This window comes from Oncorhynchus tshawytscha, linkage group LG31 (assembly GCF_018296145.1).
Source record: "Oncorhynchus tshawytscha isolate Ot180627B linkage group LG31, Otsh_v2.0, whole genome shotgun sequence".
NCBI lineage: Eukaryota > Metazoa > Chordata > Actinopteri > Salmoniformes > Salmonidae > Oncorhynchus > Oncorhynchus tshawytscha.
Genome location: NC_056459.1, coordinates 8,149,448 through 8,169,459, shown reverse-complemented (window position 1 = coordinate 8,169,459; position 20,012 = coordinate 8,149,448). Strand labels below are relative to the sequence as shown.

The window sequence follows — 20,012 nt, the reverse complement described above, 5'->3', positions numbered from 1 at the left end:
CTATGAAAAGCCAACTGACATTTACTCCTGAGGTGTTGACCTGTTGCACCCTCTATAACCACTGTGATTATTATTTGACCCTGCTGGTCGTCTATGAACATTTTAACATCTTGAAGAGCGATCTGGCCTTTAAGGACCATGTACTCTTATAATCTTCACCGCCACAGCCAGAAGAGGACTGACAACACCTCAGAGCCTGGTTCCTCTCTAGGTTTCCTCCTAGGTTCCTGCCTTTCTAGGGAGTTTTTTTTCTAGCCACCGCGTTTCTACATCTGCATTGCTTGCTGTTTGGGGTTTTAGGCGTGGTTTCTGTATAAGCCCTTAGTGACATCTGCTTATGTAAAAAAAAAAAAAAAGAATAAAAAAAAAAGGGTTTATATATACATTTGACTGGTGTGGAGCTTAAATGTGTTGCTTCATACAACCACCCCGTTGAATGTTTGTCTTATTAAGGCCTCAGACGCAGTGACCGGGGTAATCAGCACAACACGTAGCATGGTTACATATATATATTTGGCCATTGGATGTTATAACCAAACAGCAGAAGATAGTATTCTGCATAATCACTATATCTGTTTTCAAGTCAAAATGTAGGATGATGAACATCATTTTGGATTTATTGTAGTAAGGTTATCAATATGTACGTCATTTGTCTTGGCTGATCTGATTTAAGGGAATCAATTGCTGTACATAATATCACTGTTTTATTGTTTTATTCTAGGAACTACTTTCACATCTAATAGGGGGGGGGGGTATTTTCCAACAATACCTTTTTGCATTAATAGACAATTTTATATGAGTCTTACAGGATTCGAGGCAAGTCATACTGTTCATGATCATCTAGATTAGAAAATATTTGATAGCGATTGCGCTGGCTCCATGTCCTGCCAGCTCCAACAGGGCAGTGTAACAGGACGGGACGCGGCACTCCCTCTCGACTTCCGGCCCCTTTCTTTACCGTAGAGAAACCCCGTTGATTTTCTTTCCTCAGCCAATCAAGATTGGGTTTCCAAAGTCCTTGACCAATCATTATCGCAAACTTCGGGTTGGCCACTGTCCAGACTTTTACATTTGTTGTCCCGCCTTACTCAAAGGTGGCATCCACATATTTCAAAGTGGTGAGTGTGTCAACAGCGTCGACATAACAGCACTTCAATTTATTCTCTTGTATTTTCTATTACTACACGCTTACAGAATGAGGGAAATTGTACACATTCAGGCCGGGCAGTGCGGTAACCAGATTGGGGCCAAGGTAAGAATATTAAAAACTTAAACGAACAATGTCTAGGCTTACATTTGGGAATTAATAAAAAATGTCTTGTAAAAACTATTTGTTGCTTCTCAAAAAGTTGTATTCTAGGCTATGGGTATTTTAAGTTTTAAAAAATCCACTTAGCCTAAATTATGAACATTCAATGCAGTATATTCGGTTATGGTGTCTTTTTATAACATGAGGCCATTTAAAGTTCTCAATGGATGAAGAGTGCCGGAATGAATATGCCTTTTGTTGTCTGCTTTTCAGTCCAGTTGTAAAGCTTCTACGTCGTTTTTGTTCTTTATGGGATATACATTTATCTTTTGCCAATGTAAACTAGTCTTAGAAGAAAGCACAACTGGAAAAACGCTGACAGTTATTTTATTATGGTAAGATATCCCCGGGACTATTGAGACGTGATATCGCTGGGCGTCTGTCTGCTTTTTCTGCCACGCTCATTGTTTCGTGTCTGGAATAGCCTTTTCTTCAATAGACTACGAAAAAGAGATGTCTAAAATGAAGACTTTAAAACACAGATGAAAAAACAGCTAGACATTTGTACACAAGACACTTAGTCCTAAAGTTATGACACGGTAGAAAAACTATAGCTTCACAAAGGCTAGTTCACCCCCCGCGGTTTACAGATGTTGACGCGCAAAGATTGCATTTTCGAGACTTTTTTTTTTGTGGTGTGTATCCCCTTGCATTACACATTTAGTTAAGTAGGCTATGTCTCTAGGTAGCCTCCTATAATACTATTGAGTCATCTTTAGGCAGTGGCACGAGTCAAACTTTAAACATAACTTGTAAAAGAGTAATGGGCTTTTTACAACAAAAACGCATGCCCTTTTGCGCATTGACACGTCGCATCTTGGCTGAGTACGCATAATAGACCAGTAAAATAAACCATTATTAACGCGATGGTGATTTAAAGAGAATAGCGGGGACACTACAGCTTTCTTATTGGGGCTGAATCAACGTCCTTTCATTTAAGGGGAAAAAAGGGGAAAGTTGCTGAAGCAGGCAAGGGAGAGATTAATGATCGGGCTCCCGAGTGGCGCAGCGGTCTAAGGCACAACATCTCAATGCAAGAGGCGTCACTACAGTCCCTAGTTCGAATCCAGGCTCTATCACATCCTGCTGTGATTGTAAATTCCATAGGGTGGTGCACAATTGGTCCAGCGTCGTTCAGTTTTGGCCGTGATTGTAAATACGATTTTTGTTTTTTGTAACATACTTGCCTAGTTAAATAATACATTTAAAACGCCAACAACTGTGAAGGGGACTTCTGTGGTGGGATATGAGCAGGCTGTGGTCTATGAGAGCACATGACATCGTTTAAATGACTCATGCTTGTGATAAGGAGTCGAGTACACACTTAAGTGTAGCCTATATGTTTTTATCCACAACTTTAGTTATTTTACACAACCCCATTTGGCAACACCAGCCATGTCCAGTGGACCAGCGAAACGTCATCAACATAATGTAATATCCACAAGGCCTCAATAACTCTCTTTAAATATGCTGTCTATGTTGATGTGTTAAATGCAAATGTGTATTACCAGACAGCACGGTGAACAAGAATGGGCCATTTCACTAATATTTCTTGATATTCAGAGGGGTTCAAGAATAGATGGTAAAGTGGGGTGAAAGCTCAAAGAGGTGTTTCATATAGAACAAGGTTCTCGCTCTCTCTATTTCAGATTAGGGTCAGTTGAGTTCGCATCAATCTGTCCCAGTAGGCTAATTCCTCTGGGATGGTTCCACTTTGCCCGCTCACGTGGTAGCCTACAGAGTATTGCTTCTCTCTCTCTCTCTCTTGTTCAGCCGTTTATAACACGTATTCATGGACGGTAGATATTCTAATGTAAGTATAGAGTTGTTTTAAGAAGCTCTTTACGCCCATCTCTTGAGCTGGTCTTTCACTCCAAGGCTAGATGTTTCTCCACATTACTCCAAACCCTTGTTGTTACTGCAGCCCTCCCAGGTCACAAAAGTGACATCAGTAGTAGTGACACGACCATGCACGCATGGATGTGTGCAGGCATCACATCCACACTCATGCATCTACACACACTTCTCAGACTTCGAAATACCACACACACACCATAGCTTTGCAGTGTGACTGCGAAGCTGAGCTAACGAATACGCCGAGCACGCCACAACTGTCATTGCACTGTACGTTGCACAAGGGGGGGGGACTCTGTAGCCTAGCTTGAAAAGCACCAATTCAGCTATAGAAATGCGATTTTGAATGTGCTGCTCAATGCCTTGTGACTGCAAAGGCAATTATTTCTTGGATTTGCCTCTATACTCCCTGAGAGAAATCTCAGGGAGTGTTTTCCTCCACCTGTGGTAGCTGGGAGGTCAGGAGCACACATCTGTGCCAGGATAGACAACCCAACCGGATAACATTTTGAATAGTTTGGGAATTATGTTGTGTATTGAATATCCATATGGTATATGATTCAACTTAACATAATAGAGTGTATTGCATGATGTTTTGTATGTTATGTGTTGTAGAGGATACCTTGTATGGTATAGGGTCTTGTTCACCTTTACAGCAATAGTCATTTTTTCATGACATTTCTAATGTAATAATATAGTAACAACAATAACCAAATGTACTACCACTAGCTTCCCAACCACTTGACCTCACACCACCCCACATTCTGTTGGTAGTTCAGCCACTGAGCGCAACCTGCATTTTAGCAGTGCTGGCCTGTGTCAATTCAAGCCTCTCGGTTGACATGTCTCGACTTCTTTAGTTCTGGGAGGTGATCAGCGACGAACATGGCATCGACCCCACAGGCACCTACCATGGAGACAGTGACCTGCAGCTGGACAGGATCAGTGTCTACTACAACGAGGCTTCAGGTAGCACATCTCTACCCTCTACAGTTACAAAGAACTTTTCAACCCAAAGAACATCTTTGGTGCTTACACGGACATGTACATATATGCAAACATACATGTACATATATGCATTTATTCTATTGAAATTGAGATTAATTTCAATTCTATCCATAATGTAACGTAATGGGTGAACATCTCAATGTGGCAGGGGATACTGGATAGGGTCACACAATTCGTGGACTAGTGGTGGTGTGCAGGACGTGATGTATTTTGTCCTCCCCCTGGTGGACAGACAGGAGCTCCTCTCCCCTTGACATCAAATAACCCATTGTTCCCTGCAGTATTGAGCTGGTGTGTGTCTCTCTATCGTTGTCTCTCATGGAGGTGGCAAGTATGTACCCAGAGCGGTCTTAGTGGACCTGGAGCCCGGCACCATGGACTCTGTCAGATCCGGACCGTTCGGGCAGATCTTCAGACCAGACAACTTTGTGTTTGGTAAGGAACTAGAGGGGTTTGGGTTTAGTACTGCTTGGACATTGAAGGGACATATCACTTTTAGTTGGCACATAGGATAATGAAACACAAGGAAAAAAGTCATTATGAAACAGTCCTGTCATTTCAGGTGTTTGAGGTCTTTATGTCCCTCCTTTCCTCTGATGTTTCTAGGTCAGAGCGGTGCAGGAAACAACTGGGCAAAGGGCCACTACACTGAGGGAGCAGAGCTGGTGGACTCAGTCCTGGATGTGGTGAGGAAAGAGGCGGAGAGCTGTGACTGCCTCCAGGGTTTCCAGCTCACCCACTCCCTGGGTGGGGGCACTGGCTCGGGCATGGGCACCCTGCTCATCAGCAAGATCCGTGAAGAGTACCCCGACCGCATCATGAACACCTTCAGCGTGGTGCCCTCCCCTAAAGTGTCAGACACTGTGGTGGAGCCCTACAATGCCACCCTGTCAGTCCACCAGCTAGTGGAGAACACAGACGAGACCTTCTGCATTGACAACGAGGCTCTCTACGACATCTGCTTCCGGACCCTCAAACTCACCACGCCGACTTACGGAGACCTCAACCACCTGGTGTCGGCCACCATGAGCGGAGTCACCACTTGCCTGCGTTTCCCCGGTCAGCTCAACGCCGACCTCCGTAAACTGGCCGTCAACATGGTGCCTTTCCCACGTCTCCACTTCTTCATCCCCGGCTTTGCACCACTCACCAGCAGGGGGAGCCAGCAGTACCGTGCCCTCACCGTGCCTGAGCTCACTCAGCAAGTGTTCGACGCCAAGAACATGATGGCCGCATGTGACCCGCGCCACGGTCGCTACCTCACTGTCGCCGCTGTCTTCCGTGGCCGCATGTCCATGAAGGAGGTGGACGAGCAGATGCTCAACGTCCAGAACAAGAACAGCAGCTACTTTGTTGAATGGATCCCCAACAACGTCAAGACCGCTGTCTGCGACATTCCTCCAAGAGGCCTCAAAATGGCCGTCACCTTCATCGGCAACAGCACGGCAATCCAGGAGCTGTTCAAGCGTATCTCTGAGCAGTTCACCGCCATGTTCCGCCGCAAGGCCTTCCTCCATTGGTACACCGGAGAGGGCATGGACGAGATGGAGTTCACTGAGGCAGAGAGCAACATGAACGACCTGGTGTCTGAGTACCAGCAGTACCAGGACGCCACCGCCGAGGAGGAAGGTGAGTTTGAGGAGGAGGCTGAGGAGGACGCTTAAAGACGGAGTGAAGCAACACGAGCGTGGAGGAAGAATGACGAAAAGTCCTCCAAAAATTCAGAAAAAAATTCAAAATACCACAAAAAGTGAAAAACAAGAAAAGTACGAAAAGAAAACCGGAGGAATAGTATACGTAGCTGAGAAGAGGAGGAGCCCAATTGCACACCCATAAATGGAGGATCATATCTGAAAATGACCTGGAACACAATATGGAGAGGTCTAGGAATTTAATCCCATTAGACAATAGCAAGGTTTTGAAACAAGATTATCTGAAAGAACCTCAGCAAATTTGTGTGTACAGAACATTTTAGTAAATGTTTACACATTGAACAAATTTTCAAATAGAAGCCATTGTTATTTTAGGTCAAGCCAGTTCGTCTATATGTCCAAACCCTGCTATAGTGTCAGGTATTGTTGACATCTGTACTGCACTATGAAGGGCTGAAACTGCAACCTTCTTGCATGTTTAAAAAAAAAAGTATTATAATTGTTTTGATCCTTGAGAAAGTGAAAAGCAAGGTGCCACCGGGGAGAAATAAAAAGGCATTTTTAGAAAACCTCTCTCTGTTGTTATTATTGGAAGGAAAATATTGATATTAGTGTGGTATAATGAAGCAAAAATACACTAACAAGGAATCTATAAGAAACACTTACTGTAACACCGTTGCATTGCAACATTTTGAAAATCAGGTCAATAGAAACAAATATTAAATCAATAAACTGTTGGGCAAAGGCAAAGAAAATAGTCAAATGTGATTATAGAAGAGTGTGAATATGAATAAGCACTTGAAAACAGCAGACAACCCCAAATGCTCTTCCAAAAATATTGCTACCTTGTCCAGCACTAGATTAGAATATGTGGATTCCTCCGCCTGGATCTGTGATGGGGCCCAAAAAAAGGCATAAGCAGTGACAGACAAATCAGATTGTATTTGTCACATCGTACTTCTTAAACAACAGGTATGGAATTGGAGTATCCCTTGGCTCCAATGATGCTAGTACAAGCAGTTCACCACCAGCGGGGAAAGAGCTCAGGAGGAGGAGAAGGGGGGGGGGGGAGTCAAAACAGATAAAAGAAAAACTAATTAGGTTGTGAATGGAGGGCCATTTTGAATTTGTTTAATTCATCAGTCACCACTGTAACTAACCCACCTACAGTGCCTTGCGAAAGTATTCGGCCCCCTTGACCTTTGCGACCTTTTGCCACATTTCAGGCTTCAAACATAAAGATATAAAGCTGTATTTTTTTGTGAAGAATCAACAACAAGTGGGACACAATCATGAAGTGGAACGACATTTATTGGATATTTCAAACTTTTTTAACAAATCAAAAACTGAAATTGGGCGTGCAAAATTATTCAGCCCCCTTAAGTTAATACTTTGTAGCGCCACCTTTTGCTGCAATTACAGCTGTAAGTCGCTTGGGGTATGTCTCTATCAGTTTTGCACATCGAGAGACTGAAATTTTTTCCCATTCCTCCTTGCAAAACAGCTCGAGCTCAGTGAGGTTGGATGGAGAGCATTTGTGAACAGCAGTTTTCAGTTCTTTCCACAGATTCTCGATTGGATTCAGGTCTGGACTTTGACCTGGCCATTCTAACACCTGGATATGTTTATTTTTGAACCATTCCATTGTAGATTTTGCTTTATGTTTTGGATCATTGTCTTGTTGGAAGACAAATCTCCGTCCCAGTCTCAGGTCTTTTGCAGACTTCATCAGGTTTTCTTCCAGAATGGTCCTGTATTTGGCTCCATCCATCTTCCCATCAATTTTAACCATCTTCCCTGTCCCTGCTGAAGAAAAGCAGGCCCAAACCATGATGCTGCCACCACCATGTTTGACAGTGGGGATGGTGTGTTCAGGGTGATGAGCTGTGTTGCTTTTACACCAAACATAATGTTTTGCATTGTTGCCAAAAAGTTCCATTTTGGTTTCATCTGACCAGAGCACCTTCTTCCACATGTTTGGTGTGTCTCCCAGGTGGCTTGTGGCAAACTTTAAACAACACTTTTTTATGGATATCTTTAAGAAATGGCTTTCTTCTTGCCACTCTTCCATAAAGGCCAGATTTGTGCAATATACGACTGATTGTTGTCCTATGGACAGAGTCTCCCACCTCAGCTGTAGATCTCTGCAGTTCATCCAGAGTGATCATGGGCCTCTTGGCTGCATCTCTGATCAGTCTTCTCCTTGTATGAGCTGAAAGTTTAGAGGGACGGCCAGGTCTTGGTAGATTTGCAGTGGTCTGATACTCCTTCCATTTCAATATTATCGCTTGCACAGTGCTCCTTGGGATGTTTAAAGATTGGGAAATCTTTTTGTATCCAAATCCGGCTTTAAACTTCTTCACAACAGTATCTCGGACCTGCCTGGTGTGTTCCTTGTTCTTCATGATGCTCTCTGCGCTTTTAACGGACCTCTGAGACTATCACAGTGCAGGTGCATTTATACGGAGACTTGATTACACACAGGTGGATTTGTATTTATCATCATTAGTCATTTAGGTCAACATTGGATCATTCAGAGATCCTCACTGAACTTCTGGAAAGAGTTTTCTGCACTGAAAGTAAAGGGGCTGAATAATTTTGCACGCCCAATCTTTCAGTTTTTGATTTGTTAAAATAGTTTGAAATATCCAATAAATGTCGTTCCACTTTATGATTGTGTCCCACTTGTTGTTGATTCTTCACAAAAAAATACAGTTTTATATCTTTATGTTTGAAGCCTGAAATGTGGCAAAAGTTCGCAAAGTTCAAGGGGGCCGAATACTTTAGCAAGGCACTGTATACCTGAGATATTGTAGTTTACAGGATATCTAAAATTGTAGAATTATATTTATATATATATATATATATATATATATATTCAATTTGTTGGTACTTTCCTGGAATAAATGTGTTATATTTGTTGTTATTTAATCAAACATCAAGGCAAACAAGATGTGAAATCATAATACCATATCATAATCCCACATGAATATGAGTGGCGGCATTCCAGAGCCGAACATCCGGATTCTAACGAAATGGCACGAGCTCCACCGATCATTAACAGACCACAAGCCGACAGCTACCGAAGCTCTCCAGATAATCCCGATTCGTAACACCATTGAAGTCCCTTTCTTTGACGGGTTGGGGGTGAGGGAGAGGGGGAAGATATTAAGAAGGAAAAAAACAACATTTTGTAGAAAACCTTACTTTCTGTACCCCGTAAATCCCATCTGCTGTTTTCGGATCCAAGCCTGTCTGAAAGGTAATTACCAGCAATTATGATGCGTCTATATCTACTCAGTTCTACTGGTTTTTTATTTCACCGAGAAATGTATGGGTTAAATTTTGCAGTTTTTTCGTTTGCTGGCAGGTTATCTGGTTGTTTTTTATGCATGTCTAACAGCTATATCTAATATGGGTCATTTAGGGCGTGATACCGGTAATGCAGCAGAGACGGGTAGGAGGACAGTAATTACCGTCATCTTCACCTACAAAACATAAAATCTCATGATTATTTTACATGTAAAGTACAGCACTTCCCATAAACAAAGGCTAATAATAGAACATTTGAAACGGGGACAATGACTATTGTTGGACACCAGGCAGCATTTCATAGGCTATTTATGCTATTTCGAAAGCTTAAACGGCGTCTCTGCACCTATCAGATTCTAGCCTATATCCTTACAATGAACACCAGAACAGACAATATGAGGAGGGTTCGTTTTTTCTAGGCTATTCTTCTCCCCATCAAAGGTGCAGTTTATTATAGGTCTGGGAATAAAAAAGACAAATCATAAGCCTATTACATTTGATCCACCCTCCCCCTCAATCGTTTATGTAATTGATGAACGAATGGTAAGTAGTTGAATGTGAAATGGGTTATTCTTCAATATTTGTTTGACGTCCTGCCCAATGCGTTCATGCGTGGATACCCTGCCAGGACACCCAATCGTTAGGCTACGTAATTAATGGGAACGACAGATGGCAAATTTTGCATAGTCGAAAAGTAAGTGTTTGGTCTGGTCACATACTCAATGTACTGAAGAGAGAATACAGGTTTTTCAATGGCACTTGGTCTCGTGCGAAGGGGTGAACGGGGGACGCGAGAAAGGGAGCATTTGTGCGCGTGTGATGCGCGCAAAAAAAAGAGAGTGCGAGCGTTGCCAAAATCCACATGGATGACAGAAATCGTAGCTGGAACGAGAAGGGGTCTCTCCAGGTCTTCCAAATTCCTCAGTGCAGTATATTCCTCATCATTACCAAAGCTGTGTTTTATCATGTTAGGATAGCCCATGCAGCGAAGCGTGACACGCCCTTGTCGCACCAGGGGTGTACAGACTGTACACTGTTTTACCGCCGAGCGATAGAAGAAGAAAAAAAGATGCCGCGCGCGAGTATGTGAGGAAGAGCGACACGGGATGTGAAACTGAAGAGATACAGTTGAAGTCGGAAGTTTACATACACTTTGGTTGGAGTCATTAAAACTCGTTTTTCAACCAATCCACAAATTTCTTGTTAACAAACTATAGTTTTGGCAAGTAGGTTAGAACATCTACTTTGTGCATGACACAAGTCATTTTTCCAACAATTGTTTACAGACAGATTATTTCACTTATAATTCACTGTAACACAATTCCAGTGGGTCAGAAGTTTACATACACTAAGTTGACTGTGCCTTTAAACAGCTTCGAAAATTCCAGAAAATTATGTCATGGCTTTAGAAGCTTCTGATAGGCTAATTGACATCATTTGAGTCAATTGGAGGTGTACCTGTGGATGTATTTCAAGGCCTACCTTCAATCTCAGTGCCTCTTTGCTTGACATCATGGGAAAATCAAGAGAACTCAGCCAAGACCTCAGAAAGAAAATTGTAGACCTCCACAAGTCTGGTTCATACTTGGGAGCTATTTCCAAACATCTGAAGGTACCACGTTAATCTGTACAAACAATAGTACGCAAGTATAAACACCAAGAGACCAGGCAGCTATCAAACCGCTCAGGAAGGAGAAGTGTTCTGTCTCCTAGAGATGAACGTACTTTAGTGCGAAAAGTGCAAATCAATCCCAGAACAACAGCAAAAGTCCTTGTGAAGATGCTGGAGGAAACAGGTACAAAATTATCTATATCCACAGTAAAATGAGTCCTATATCAACATAACCTGAAAGGCCGCTCAGCTAGGAAGAAGCCACTGCTCCAAAAGCGCCATAAAAAAGCCAGACTACGGTTTGCAACTGCACATGGGGACAAATATTGTACTTTTTGAAGAAATGTCCTCTGGTCTGATGAAACAAAATAGAACTGTTTGGCCATAATGACCATTGTTATGTTTGGAGGAAAAAGGGGAGGCTTGCCAGCTAAAGAACACCATCCCAACTGTGAAGCACGGGGGTGGCAGCATCATGCTGTGGAGCTGCTTTGCTGCAGGAGGGACTGGTGCACTTCACAAAATAGATGGCATCATGAGGAAGGGGGAAATGATGTGGATATATTGAAGCAACATCTCAAGACATCAGTCAGGAAGTTAAAGCTTGGTCGCAAATGGGTCTTCCAAATGGACAATGATCCCAAGCATACTTCCAAAGTTGTGGCAAAATGGCTTAAGGACAACAAAGTCAAGGTATTGGAGTGGCCATCACAAAGCCCTGACCTCAATCCCATAGAACATTTGTGGGCAGAACTGAAAAAATGTGTGCGAGCAAGGAGGCCTACAAACCAGACTCAGTTACACCAGCTCTGTCAGGAGGAATGGGCCAAAATTCACCCAACTTATTGTGGGAAGCTTGTGGAAGGCTACCCGAAACATTTGAAAGGGTTCTTCAAAGAACCCCTTTTAAAGGATCCTCGAAGAACCATTTGAGAACCTTTTGGGGTTCATTTCTGAACTACTTCCCCTCACCTATTATTATTATTAACAATAATAATATGCATAACAATAACAACAATAACACAATATTTTAGTTGTCAGTGTTAATTATGATTTTAGAGGCAAGGCAAAATAAAAAATGTTCAATATGAGGTAAACTCCCAGAAGAGTCCCAAGTCCAATGGGTATATCCTCTGGCGTGTTGATGTTAATGTGTTGATGTTCTCCGTATCCATAGCCAGAATGATTTTGCAGTGCATGGTGATCGAACATGTTTCCTGTTATATTCATCAGAGTTGTAGGGAGGGTGAAGTCTGTGAATCCAAAAAAGAGTAATTATACAGATGATTAACAAAACATGCATACGACAGTATTCATACCTTGGTTTTTGTGGTAGATGTGAATGAAAAAACAGTTTTGATAATGGTTTTTATACGCACATCTTGTCCATAATGTAGAGGCCTGTGGGATATTCATTGAAGAGGTAAGGGAGGAAGCTGGTACATGTGGTCTGTATAACATACCAATACCAATTGACATACCTTTGTGTGCCTCCTCCACTATATACCTGAAGACACAGACACAAAAGTGAGCAGTTCAGTCATCTGCATCTACACAGCTAGCCGTCAACATATTCTTATAGCCTACATATTCTTACCTCTTTGTTCATTGATATCCATTGAATTGTGACCTTTTTCTGTTTTAGAAAGATTTGCACAAATATGAAAAGATAGATGGTATCATCATAAAACAATATGAATTTAGATCATACGAGGGGCAGACCTTACCTTAAATTGAGTACCTGTGCCTGCTGTCCTTTCAATCTTGAATCCAAATGTTTCATCTGGGCTGTTAGGTTCCTGCAAGAACCCCCACCAACTAAGGAGGTTCCTCAATGAACCCCACCTCCTCATTTGGGCCATTTTCAATCCCAAGAACCCTAAGGTTCTTCAAAGAACTTTGAGCATCTTAGAAGAACCCTTGTTGAACCCCTAGTTTTTAGTGTACTAAATACAACCCATTGGAAACCCATTGCCTTTTCAGCCTGTGTCCCGAAAATGAGATGCAAATAGACAGTTCTGTAATTTCTTCATTTATACCACTGAAAGAGACAATGCTTATTAAACATCACTCTGTGTTCTTTCATGGTTGTACACTAGGATCCTTGGAGCCACTTAGATCCTCCCCCTCTCCTACTCCCCATCTCCTGTCGCTGTAGGCAGAATGGTGGCTCAAGCCTAGGCTCATGTCCACTCTAGTCTAATAGTGGTCAGCCTCATCACACAAAAGAGCTGACTAATGCCCTGAGGAACTACACACCACTCCTGTTAATTAACCTCAGGAAATGATGTCATTACCATGGCAGACTCCCAGTTACAGTAGAATTTACTAGGAGTAGATTATTACATTTGAGCTCTGCTTGTCCAGATTTAAACTATTCCCTATTAGGTGTTGTTAATCTTCATACTGTATCTCTACAATTTAGTTTGAAAGGTATTTGTATACTGTGCATGCATGTACAATAATTAAATCCATATTTAGATAAGGAATATCCTGCTGTAAAAAAAAAAATGTATTATGTGTTTTCAGAGATTCAATCAAGATGAAAGCAATTGGTGTTGCCGTGTTTGGAGTCGTGTTCTGCACTGGTAAGCATATTGGTGGATTAGTCACCAGTGATTTAGGTTGAGAGGCTGAAAGATCATAAAGAATGTTTGACACAGTCACATGATTATATCAGATTTTATTGAAATGAGTACAAAATGGTTCGAGTCATTTATTATCTACTCCTTTTTTTCCCCCCTCACTAATTTATAATTTATGGAGGGTTTGATGTTGACAGCAGTTCTATTTTTGCAGTGAGAATGTAGGCTGTTTACATTGCAAACGTTTTGTGTTATTTGCAAGGTTTAGTAGTTTCTCATCCAGTAGTACAAATGATTTCTAACTTCTTGAAGGATCTTCGGAAACATTGCCATAGAACGTAAAGAAATGCTAAAATAAACCTATCTTTTATTTTACAGTTCTGACTGCATCCCTGAAAGGTAAAGTCACGCATGATCTACTGATTTTTTTCAGGGACTGTCAAAACCTGAAGATGAAGTATGAATACCATCAGTAACTTTACCCTGATTCTGACATATTGTTCCTTAAACTCTGCATACCCTTGTCAATCTCTACCTCTTTTACATTCTCTCTCTTCAGTCAAAGAAGAACACAAGATTGCTTTTTTCGGCGAGGATGTGCACATCCCACTCCCATCCCTAGTCAGCACTGATGTTCTGTTCAAGCCCGCCTCCAACCGCACCGCCGAGGTGGTCCTGATGAGGGACGGGCGGGTGGTGGGCCACCGGGCCCAGCTCAACTCCCTCAAGCACCTCATCCTGGAGGATGTGGGGGAGGAGCATGAGGGCATGTACGTGATCAAGAACACTGAGGCGCCTGCCGATGTCAAACACATCATCCTCATCGTCAGGGGTACTGTTCTTCTTCTTGCTGCACAGTTCATTCATCTTCAGCTCTTCTAATTCTTCAAACTTTTCAACGTTGCAAATCGACTTGTTTCTATACTTCTTAAAACCATTGTTTATCCAACACATTCACTATCTAAGGTTGTATCCTAACTCTGCGCCAACTGTGTAACCCTTAGAGGCAGACGTCAATCGAAATGAACGTTTCTTTGCATTATTGACGTAGTTGCATTTGGTCTGCAATCGATTACGATCGTTGTTCTGATGCGAATGCAACTGTATAGGAAGAAAATACTCCCAAAGAGCCCTGAGTGATAGTGCTGTGCTGTTGTGTGCTCTCTGGCAGATTGCGCGCTGGAGCAGGTGGTCAAGTACGGTGAGACATACCACATCCCACTCAGTGACATCTTGGGCCCTATCACCCTGGAGTTCAGGTCCAGTCAAGCTCAGGCCAATCAGACCACGGAGCCCCCGGCAGTGGTATTGCTCAACCAGACTTCCACCCCCCCAGAGGAGTACAAGGGTCGTCTGAGTGTGTCCGAGAAAAGGGTGACTCTAGGCATGGTGCGGGGGACAGACGAGGGAAGTTTCACCGTACTGGACCGCGATGGGAAAGTCAGGAGGAGGTCATGCCTGAACGTGAAAGGTGAGATGAGGAAGACCATAGTCTGAGAGGCAGTGGTCAATCTCAGAGGGAGATAATGCTTGATCTAGGGGGTTTGAAATTGTGGTTAGTGGTGTGGGTAAAATAGGATTGACAAAGCTTGAAGACACAAGTCAAAATAAGAGCAACCAGAATTATTTGACAACCTTTTCTCTTTCCACTTTGTTCCAAAGAGCACCAGAACTTCGTCCACCTATCATATGGCAGTACTTTGAAGATCAACCTGTTTGTGGACCACACCAAAGTCAACCTCATGTACACTCCAGACTGGGACCGGAAGGACCGGGTCATACTAGAGCAAGGAGAGCTGGTGGTGCCGTTGGACCCTTCACTGGACGGCAGGCTGACTGTAGAAGGCTCCGTGTGCATTCTGGAGAGGGTCCGGGTTAGTGACATGGGCCTCTTCAGAGTGACAGACCTGTTGGGGTTCCCTGTGACCAACATCTACCTGGAGGTGGAAGGTAAACCGTGGGTCAGGGAGGAGACTAGGGCTTTAGCATATAGATCCATCTATCACCTCTATTAATGGTCTTTCCATTCCCTTTCTTCTTCTTGTCATCGATGGCACTGTATATTTCACTCTCTTGTTTTGATGTTGTAATGCTCCACATTCGCCTCTCATCCATCTTTCCTCTTTTCTTTGTGTTCCTTTCTGCCTGCTTGTCTTTCTCCTATCTTCCTTATCATATTCCTGTCCATCCTCTACCCTTATGTCTTTCCTTTCTCCATCCTCTCTCTCTTCTTTCCTCTCTCTTCTAGCCTATAAGTTACCCACGCTGTATGTTGCAATCCTCTCCTTACTGGGCTTCCTGGTCCTCCTCTTGCTGGTGTGTCTGCTCTCCTGCCTGATAAATGTGCGCCGTCGGGCGGAGAAGGCGCGGCAAATTGCCCTCATCGCCCAGCAGGCGGGCAAGGGGGATGGAGATGCATTCGTCAAGGTAACTCACCCTAACGCCTCCTCAACGGGGGGGGGGAAACGTTAAGACACCATGATCCAACCCCTGTACTATAGTTAAACAGCATCTGCTTTATCATATATGTATGCTATTCTCACGTCGAAACACTTAATTTACGAACAATTATCGGCCATTTTCATGTATTTTGGAACCCTGTTACTATGATTCCAGGCCTAATATACTCGTAGACCATCGCACACTGTGACAATGGCTCAATATGATGCCAAAATGATAATGCCATATTCCTATTACACAAGTTGCAGATTGCAAAGTGATTGTTAGATAAATAATGGTGATGGTAAGACCTCTTAAAGGGATAGTGAGACATTTTACAAAATGACCTATTGGCTTCCTTACCCTGTATGCAGTCTATGGACAAGGTATGACAGCAATTCATGCTTTTCTTTTGTTTACCTGGCCACTGTTTCAACTGCTAACCCTTTAGCATCAGTGGCACAAACCCAATGCAAGTCAATGGGAACAACATTAGTATTTTCCGCTCTTCATGTCCAATCCATCCTAAAGTATCTTAAAATTGGTTTTGAAAATGAATGTAGTTACTGAGAGATGATTTGAAGATGAAGCGGGAAAATTGTAATGTTGTACCCATTGACTTGCATTGGATTTGTGCCACAAATGCTAAAAAGTTCAACCAAACCAAAGCATGGGTTGCTGTCATACCTTGTCCATAGACTGCTTACAGGGTAAGGTAACCAGTACGGAATTTTGTAAAATGTTGCACTATCCTTTTAAGTATGGTCAACGAAAGATGCCAGTGTACATCTAACTGTATTTGTGTGTGTTTGTGTGTACCTTTGCCTGTCCCGCTCTCTTTTCCTCCAGCAGTGTGCGTTCCTGTGTTCGTCTTTAGTCTTGACCTATAAACCTCAGATAATTAGCTTTAATTAGACTTCAGGTCCTAATTTACTTTGATTAATTTGCTGGAATTCACCAAGGAACAAAACCGGTCTGCCCAATGTCGGCTTCCTGCATGTGTGGTGCTTTGAATCACACAAAATGAGATCACCCATATATCATCAGTCATCACTCTCTCCATATGGCAGATTCCATCATAGTTGTAATTTCAAATGTTTTGTCTGCAGCCCACAATGTTGCCATTGTCCACCCGTCATCTTAATCTCAATCTCAATTGGTCCACACAATAGATGTCGGCCTAATTACAAATTGGGGGGAAAATCTAGTTAACGTTTTGCCTTTGCGTTACGTTTCTCCCTCTTAAAGGAGCCTCCGACGGAGCCTCTGCTTGGTGAGAGAACTGTGTTCTGGCTTCATTCCGTAGTGTTAAGTGGATGAATCTGTATTGGTGTTTGTACTAACGCTCAGAGGATGGTCATAGCGTCACTATGCTGTGTGGGCCTCCTACCACCGTCAGTGATTATTTGTCTGTGCCATCCATTCCTCACCCCTCCCTCCTTTCGCTAATCTCCAAACGGACAAATAACTGCAGCAGTTACTTATTCATGATAACTGCAGTCCTAGCCTCAGTGCAAATAAGCATACAGATGCAGCCGTCCAATACGATTCAGCTATTTTCAAGCACACATGCACATATATTGTTGTTGGAGGCGGAGTTACAAGGTAAACATGTATTTATGTGTATGTGTGAGTATGTGCTGATGTGTGTGTGTGTGTGTGTGTGTATTTGCTGTGCGTTTGTCTAAGATCGGGGCAGTAGCGATTAACATATTAATTGGGATGGTGATACTGGACTAGATCTACCACTTATTTTCTTGATTATATGCTGTGGTACGTTGTGAATTGCAGGATTTTTACACGTAGTTAGTAGCACACATACAGTACATGCAGAGTACACAGACATAATGTGGGATTAGGCTGTATAGTACACTGGATTAAGTTGCCACCTGGACTAAGATTATCACAGCCGTACACTCTGGCATAATAGCAATTAGTGTTCTCTAGTATTGGAATACTGTGGAGTGAGTGTATAGACCTACACATTAATTACTGCACCAAGAGTATTGTGCATTGGATGGGTTTCCTGGACACAGATTACTCCTGGTCTAAAATGCATGCTCAATGGAGTATCTCTGTTGAGGGTGATTTTTAGTCCAGTTACTGTCTTAATCTGGGTTTGGAAATCCGGGCCAATTCAAGCACTGTAGTAATTATTCAAAGTTCGCGGCACTGTACATCCATGTAAGATCTTATTCTTGATTACAATTATTATTATTATGTATTTTTTTTGGGGGGCGTATATTGCTTAATCAGCTACTAGCCCAACAGAATTTGTGTCAAAGGTGTGCCGTTTCTATGTTTGTTCGTCTTTGTCTGTGTCTATGTGTGTGTCGGTGTAATTTTTGTACACCTGATGCTATACATTTTTGTGTTTGAGCGTGGTGTACCGTAGATAATTTACATGTATTGAATATATTGTGACATGATGTGAGGGGCCTCTACTGTTCTAATCCCCCTGTAAGGTGTTCCCTCTGGAGGTTTAGACAAAACTATTCAAATGCAGCGAGGCTTCATGTCCCACTTCATTATGGATTTAGCCAGAGATTTCTGGAGACTAAGCGACAAACCTGGACAGCTTGTCTGATTGGCTTTGCGGTTGCAACAGCAGTTTCCGGCGTGTTCCGACATGAAAATCGATTGATCTACCTCGATCTCTCTCCTGACACACTCTAGTATGCGATTCCCTGTCCTTCAAGAACGATGGTTCCCTGAAGCCTTTTCCTCTAAACTTCCAGGGTGTTATTTTCGAGCCAACAACTCCAGTCTCTCAATGTGTCACTATATATACACCTGATGATCTTATAAATCCATATAAGAGCTTCGCGTGCAGTACATGTGCTTTTTGTGTGCCAACTCCTATTTACCCGTATGTATTCGTTATGACTCGCAGCGTACATGGTGAAGTGAACCTGTGATTGCTACTGTAATGTGCTTGCCGCGGCTTCCTGCTAAAATACGACCCTCGTGTGTTGTCGTCGGTAGGTTGTTCAAGAGGCCTATACACGGTTCGCTGAGGAATCCACTTTGACGTCTACGTGGGACAACAGCAATGCTACAGAGAGCACGGAGGTCACCATTAAGGTAAGCAGGGCTCGGGACACATAATGTGGTGGGAAGTGGTCTACCGGTGAGCATGTTAAAGTGCAAGAGGAAAACACATCCCACCATTATAATTGCAAATGTTTTAACTGTAGATGAACAAACAGAAATGCTGGGGTAATGTTTCTATAAGAGGCTGAAAATAACCAGTCTCCGCGCCAAGCAGTACCTAGACTACATTTGCAGACACATACGAAATGAATTATTCATGTTCCACGTTACTTTCCTCCCACAGGGTCTGGAGGTATCCAAAGCAGGTCGCTACCACACTCTCTCCTCGGACAAGAACTTCCTGGAGATGAGCGACTCGGGGGTAGAGTTCAACTCCTCCACCCTCCCGTTGGACAGCGAATGTGAGACGGACGTGCCCCAGACCTTCACCTCCCACAAGCTGCTCCTCAACAACTCTGACAGTGTGGCCGCCACCATCATCCCAGAGGGAGACCAGAGTGCCAACCGGACCCCCGACTCGGCCATGAGCCCCAGCTACGTGACCCAGGCCCGGTCTGAGGCCGACGCCCCTGAAGAAGACCTGATGGGTGTCACCACGCCAGAAAGGGCATCCAGTGGCGCCGAGCTGTCTGCAGCACTTGAGGCAGCCGATAAAGCTATCAGCCCGTCAGTTCCCAATGCCACTGCAGAGAGCACCACCACCTGAGCGCAAACCACCGGACACCCTGACAATCTTTACTCTTCAACCTCAATTACTCCCCCCACGCAGACATAACCCAAATCCTGATCACTGCTTTTATAAACTAAAACTACACAAAAATGCTTGGTGTAAAAATTGCCAGTCTAAATGCACTCGACTTAATCCCTAAAGAAAAAATACAAGACCCTAGCTCATTAGAATACATTAATTCTGTGCATACAGGAAATGCATGTGTAATGGAGTTAAGAACGTACCGTAAGCTCACTCCACAGCTAGCTTGAAATGTTGCGGATGGAGCCATCCAATTGATACCTTTTGGGAGGCTCAGCACGTTGGAACGTTGTCACGCAGGGCGGTCACGTGTGTTGCGAAGCAGAGGATCACTGGTTCGAGCCCAGTATGGGGCAGTCGGACAGTGGAGGAAGCTAAGCTGTTAGCAGCAGACTGACCCCTGTTACACGTGCATTTAAATTAGATTTAAAAGCCA

At 43.2% G+C, this 20,012-nt stretch overlaps 2 protein-coding genes across 3 annotated transcripts; both read left to right on the top strand.

Annotated features, from left to right (window-relative positions):
- Positions 1-1,082: 1,082 nt before the first annotated feature.
- Positions 1,083-6,396, top strand: LOC112229820 (tubulin beta chain). Of its 2 annotated transcripts, none has more exons than XM_024395897.2 (4): positions 1,083-1,252; positions 4,024-4,132; positions 4,493-4,606; positions 4,778-6,396. In XM_024395897.2, exons 1-4 carry the CDS (start codon positions 1,196-1,198, stop codon positions 5,833-5,835), a joined length of 1,338 nt encoding a protein of 445 aa, XP_024251665.2. In that variant the 5' UTR covers positions 1,083-1,195; the 3' UTR covers positions 5,836-6,396. The 2 variants fall into 2 exon arrangements, with proteins under 2 accessions (XP_024251665.2, XP_024251666.2); XM_024395898.2 differs by having other exon boundaries at positions 1,084-1,252; positions 4,496-4,606.
- Positions 6,397-8,918: 2,522 nt separating this feature from the next.
- Positions 8,919-19,584, top strand: LOC112229821. Its single transcript, XM_024395899.2, has 9 exons — positions 8,919-9,085; positions 13,277-13,335; positions 13,711-13,731; positions 13,892-14,164; positions 14,504-14,803; positions 14,995-15,282; positions 15,581-15,759; positions 18,757-18,855; positions 19,109-19,584. Exons 2-9 carry the CDS (start codon positions 13,290-13,292, stop codon positions 19,529-19,531), a joined length of 1,629 nt encoding a protein of 542 aa, XP_024251667.1. The 5' UTR covers positions 8,919-9,085; positions 13,277-13,289; the 3' UTR covers positions 19,532-19,584.
- The last annotated feature ends 428 nt before the right edge of the window (positions 19,585-20,012 follow it).

What these genes read in the sequence shown, in the direction of transcription:
- LOC112229820 (XM_024395897.2), top strand. Translation starts at nt 1,196, where the DNA reads ATGAGGGAAATTGTACACATTCAGGCCGGGCAGTGCGGTAACCAGATT. An exon ending in CTACTACAACGAGGCTTCAG is followed by an intron (nt 4,133 to 4,492) that starts GTAGCACATCTC and finishes TTGTCTCTCATG; the next exon opens with GAGGTGGCAAGTATGTACCC. An exon ending in ACCAGACAACTTTGTGTTTG is followed by an intron (nt 4,607 to 4,777) that starts GTAAGGAACTAG and finishes TGATGTTTCTAG; the next exon opens with GTCAGAGCGGTGCAGGAAAC.
- LOC112229821 (XM_024395899.2), top strand. Translation starts at nt 13,290, where the DNA reads ATGAAAGCAATTGGTGTTGCCGTGTTTGGAGTCGTGTTCTGCACTG. An exon ending in CATCATCCTCATCGTCAGGG is followed by an intron (nt 14,165 to 14,503) that starts GTACTGTTCTTC and finishes GCTCTCTGGCAG; the next exon opens with ATTGCGCGCTGGAGCAGGTG. An exon ending in GTCATGCCTGAACGTGAAAG is followed by an intron (nt 14,804 to 14,994) that starts GTGAGATGAGGA and finishes TTTGTTCCAAAG; the next exon opens with AGCACCAGAACTTCGTCCAC.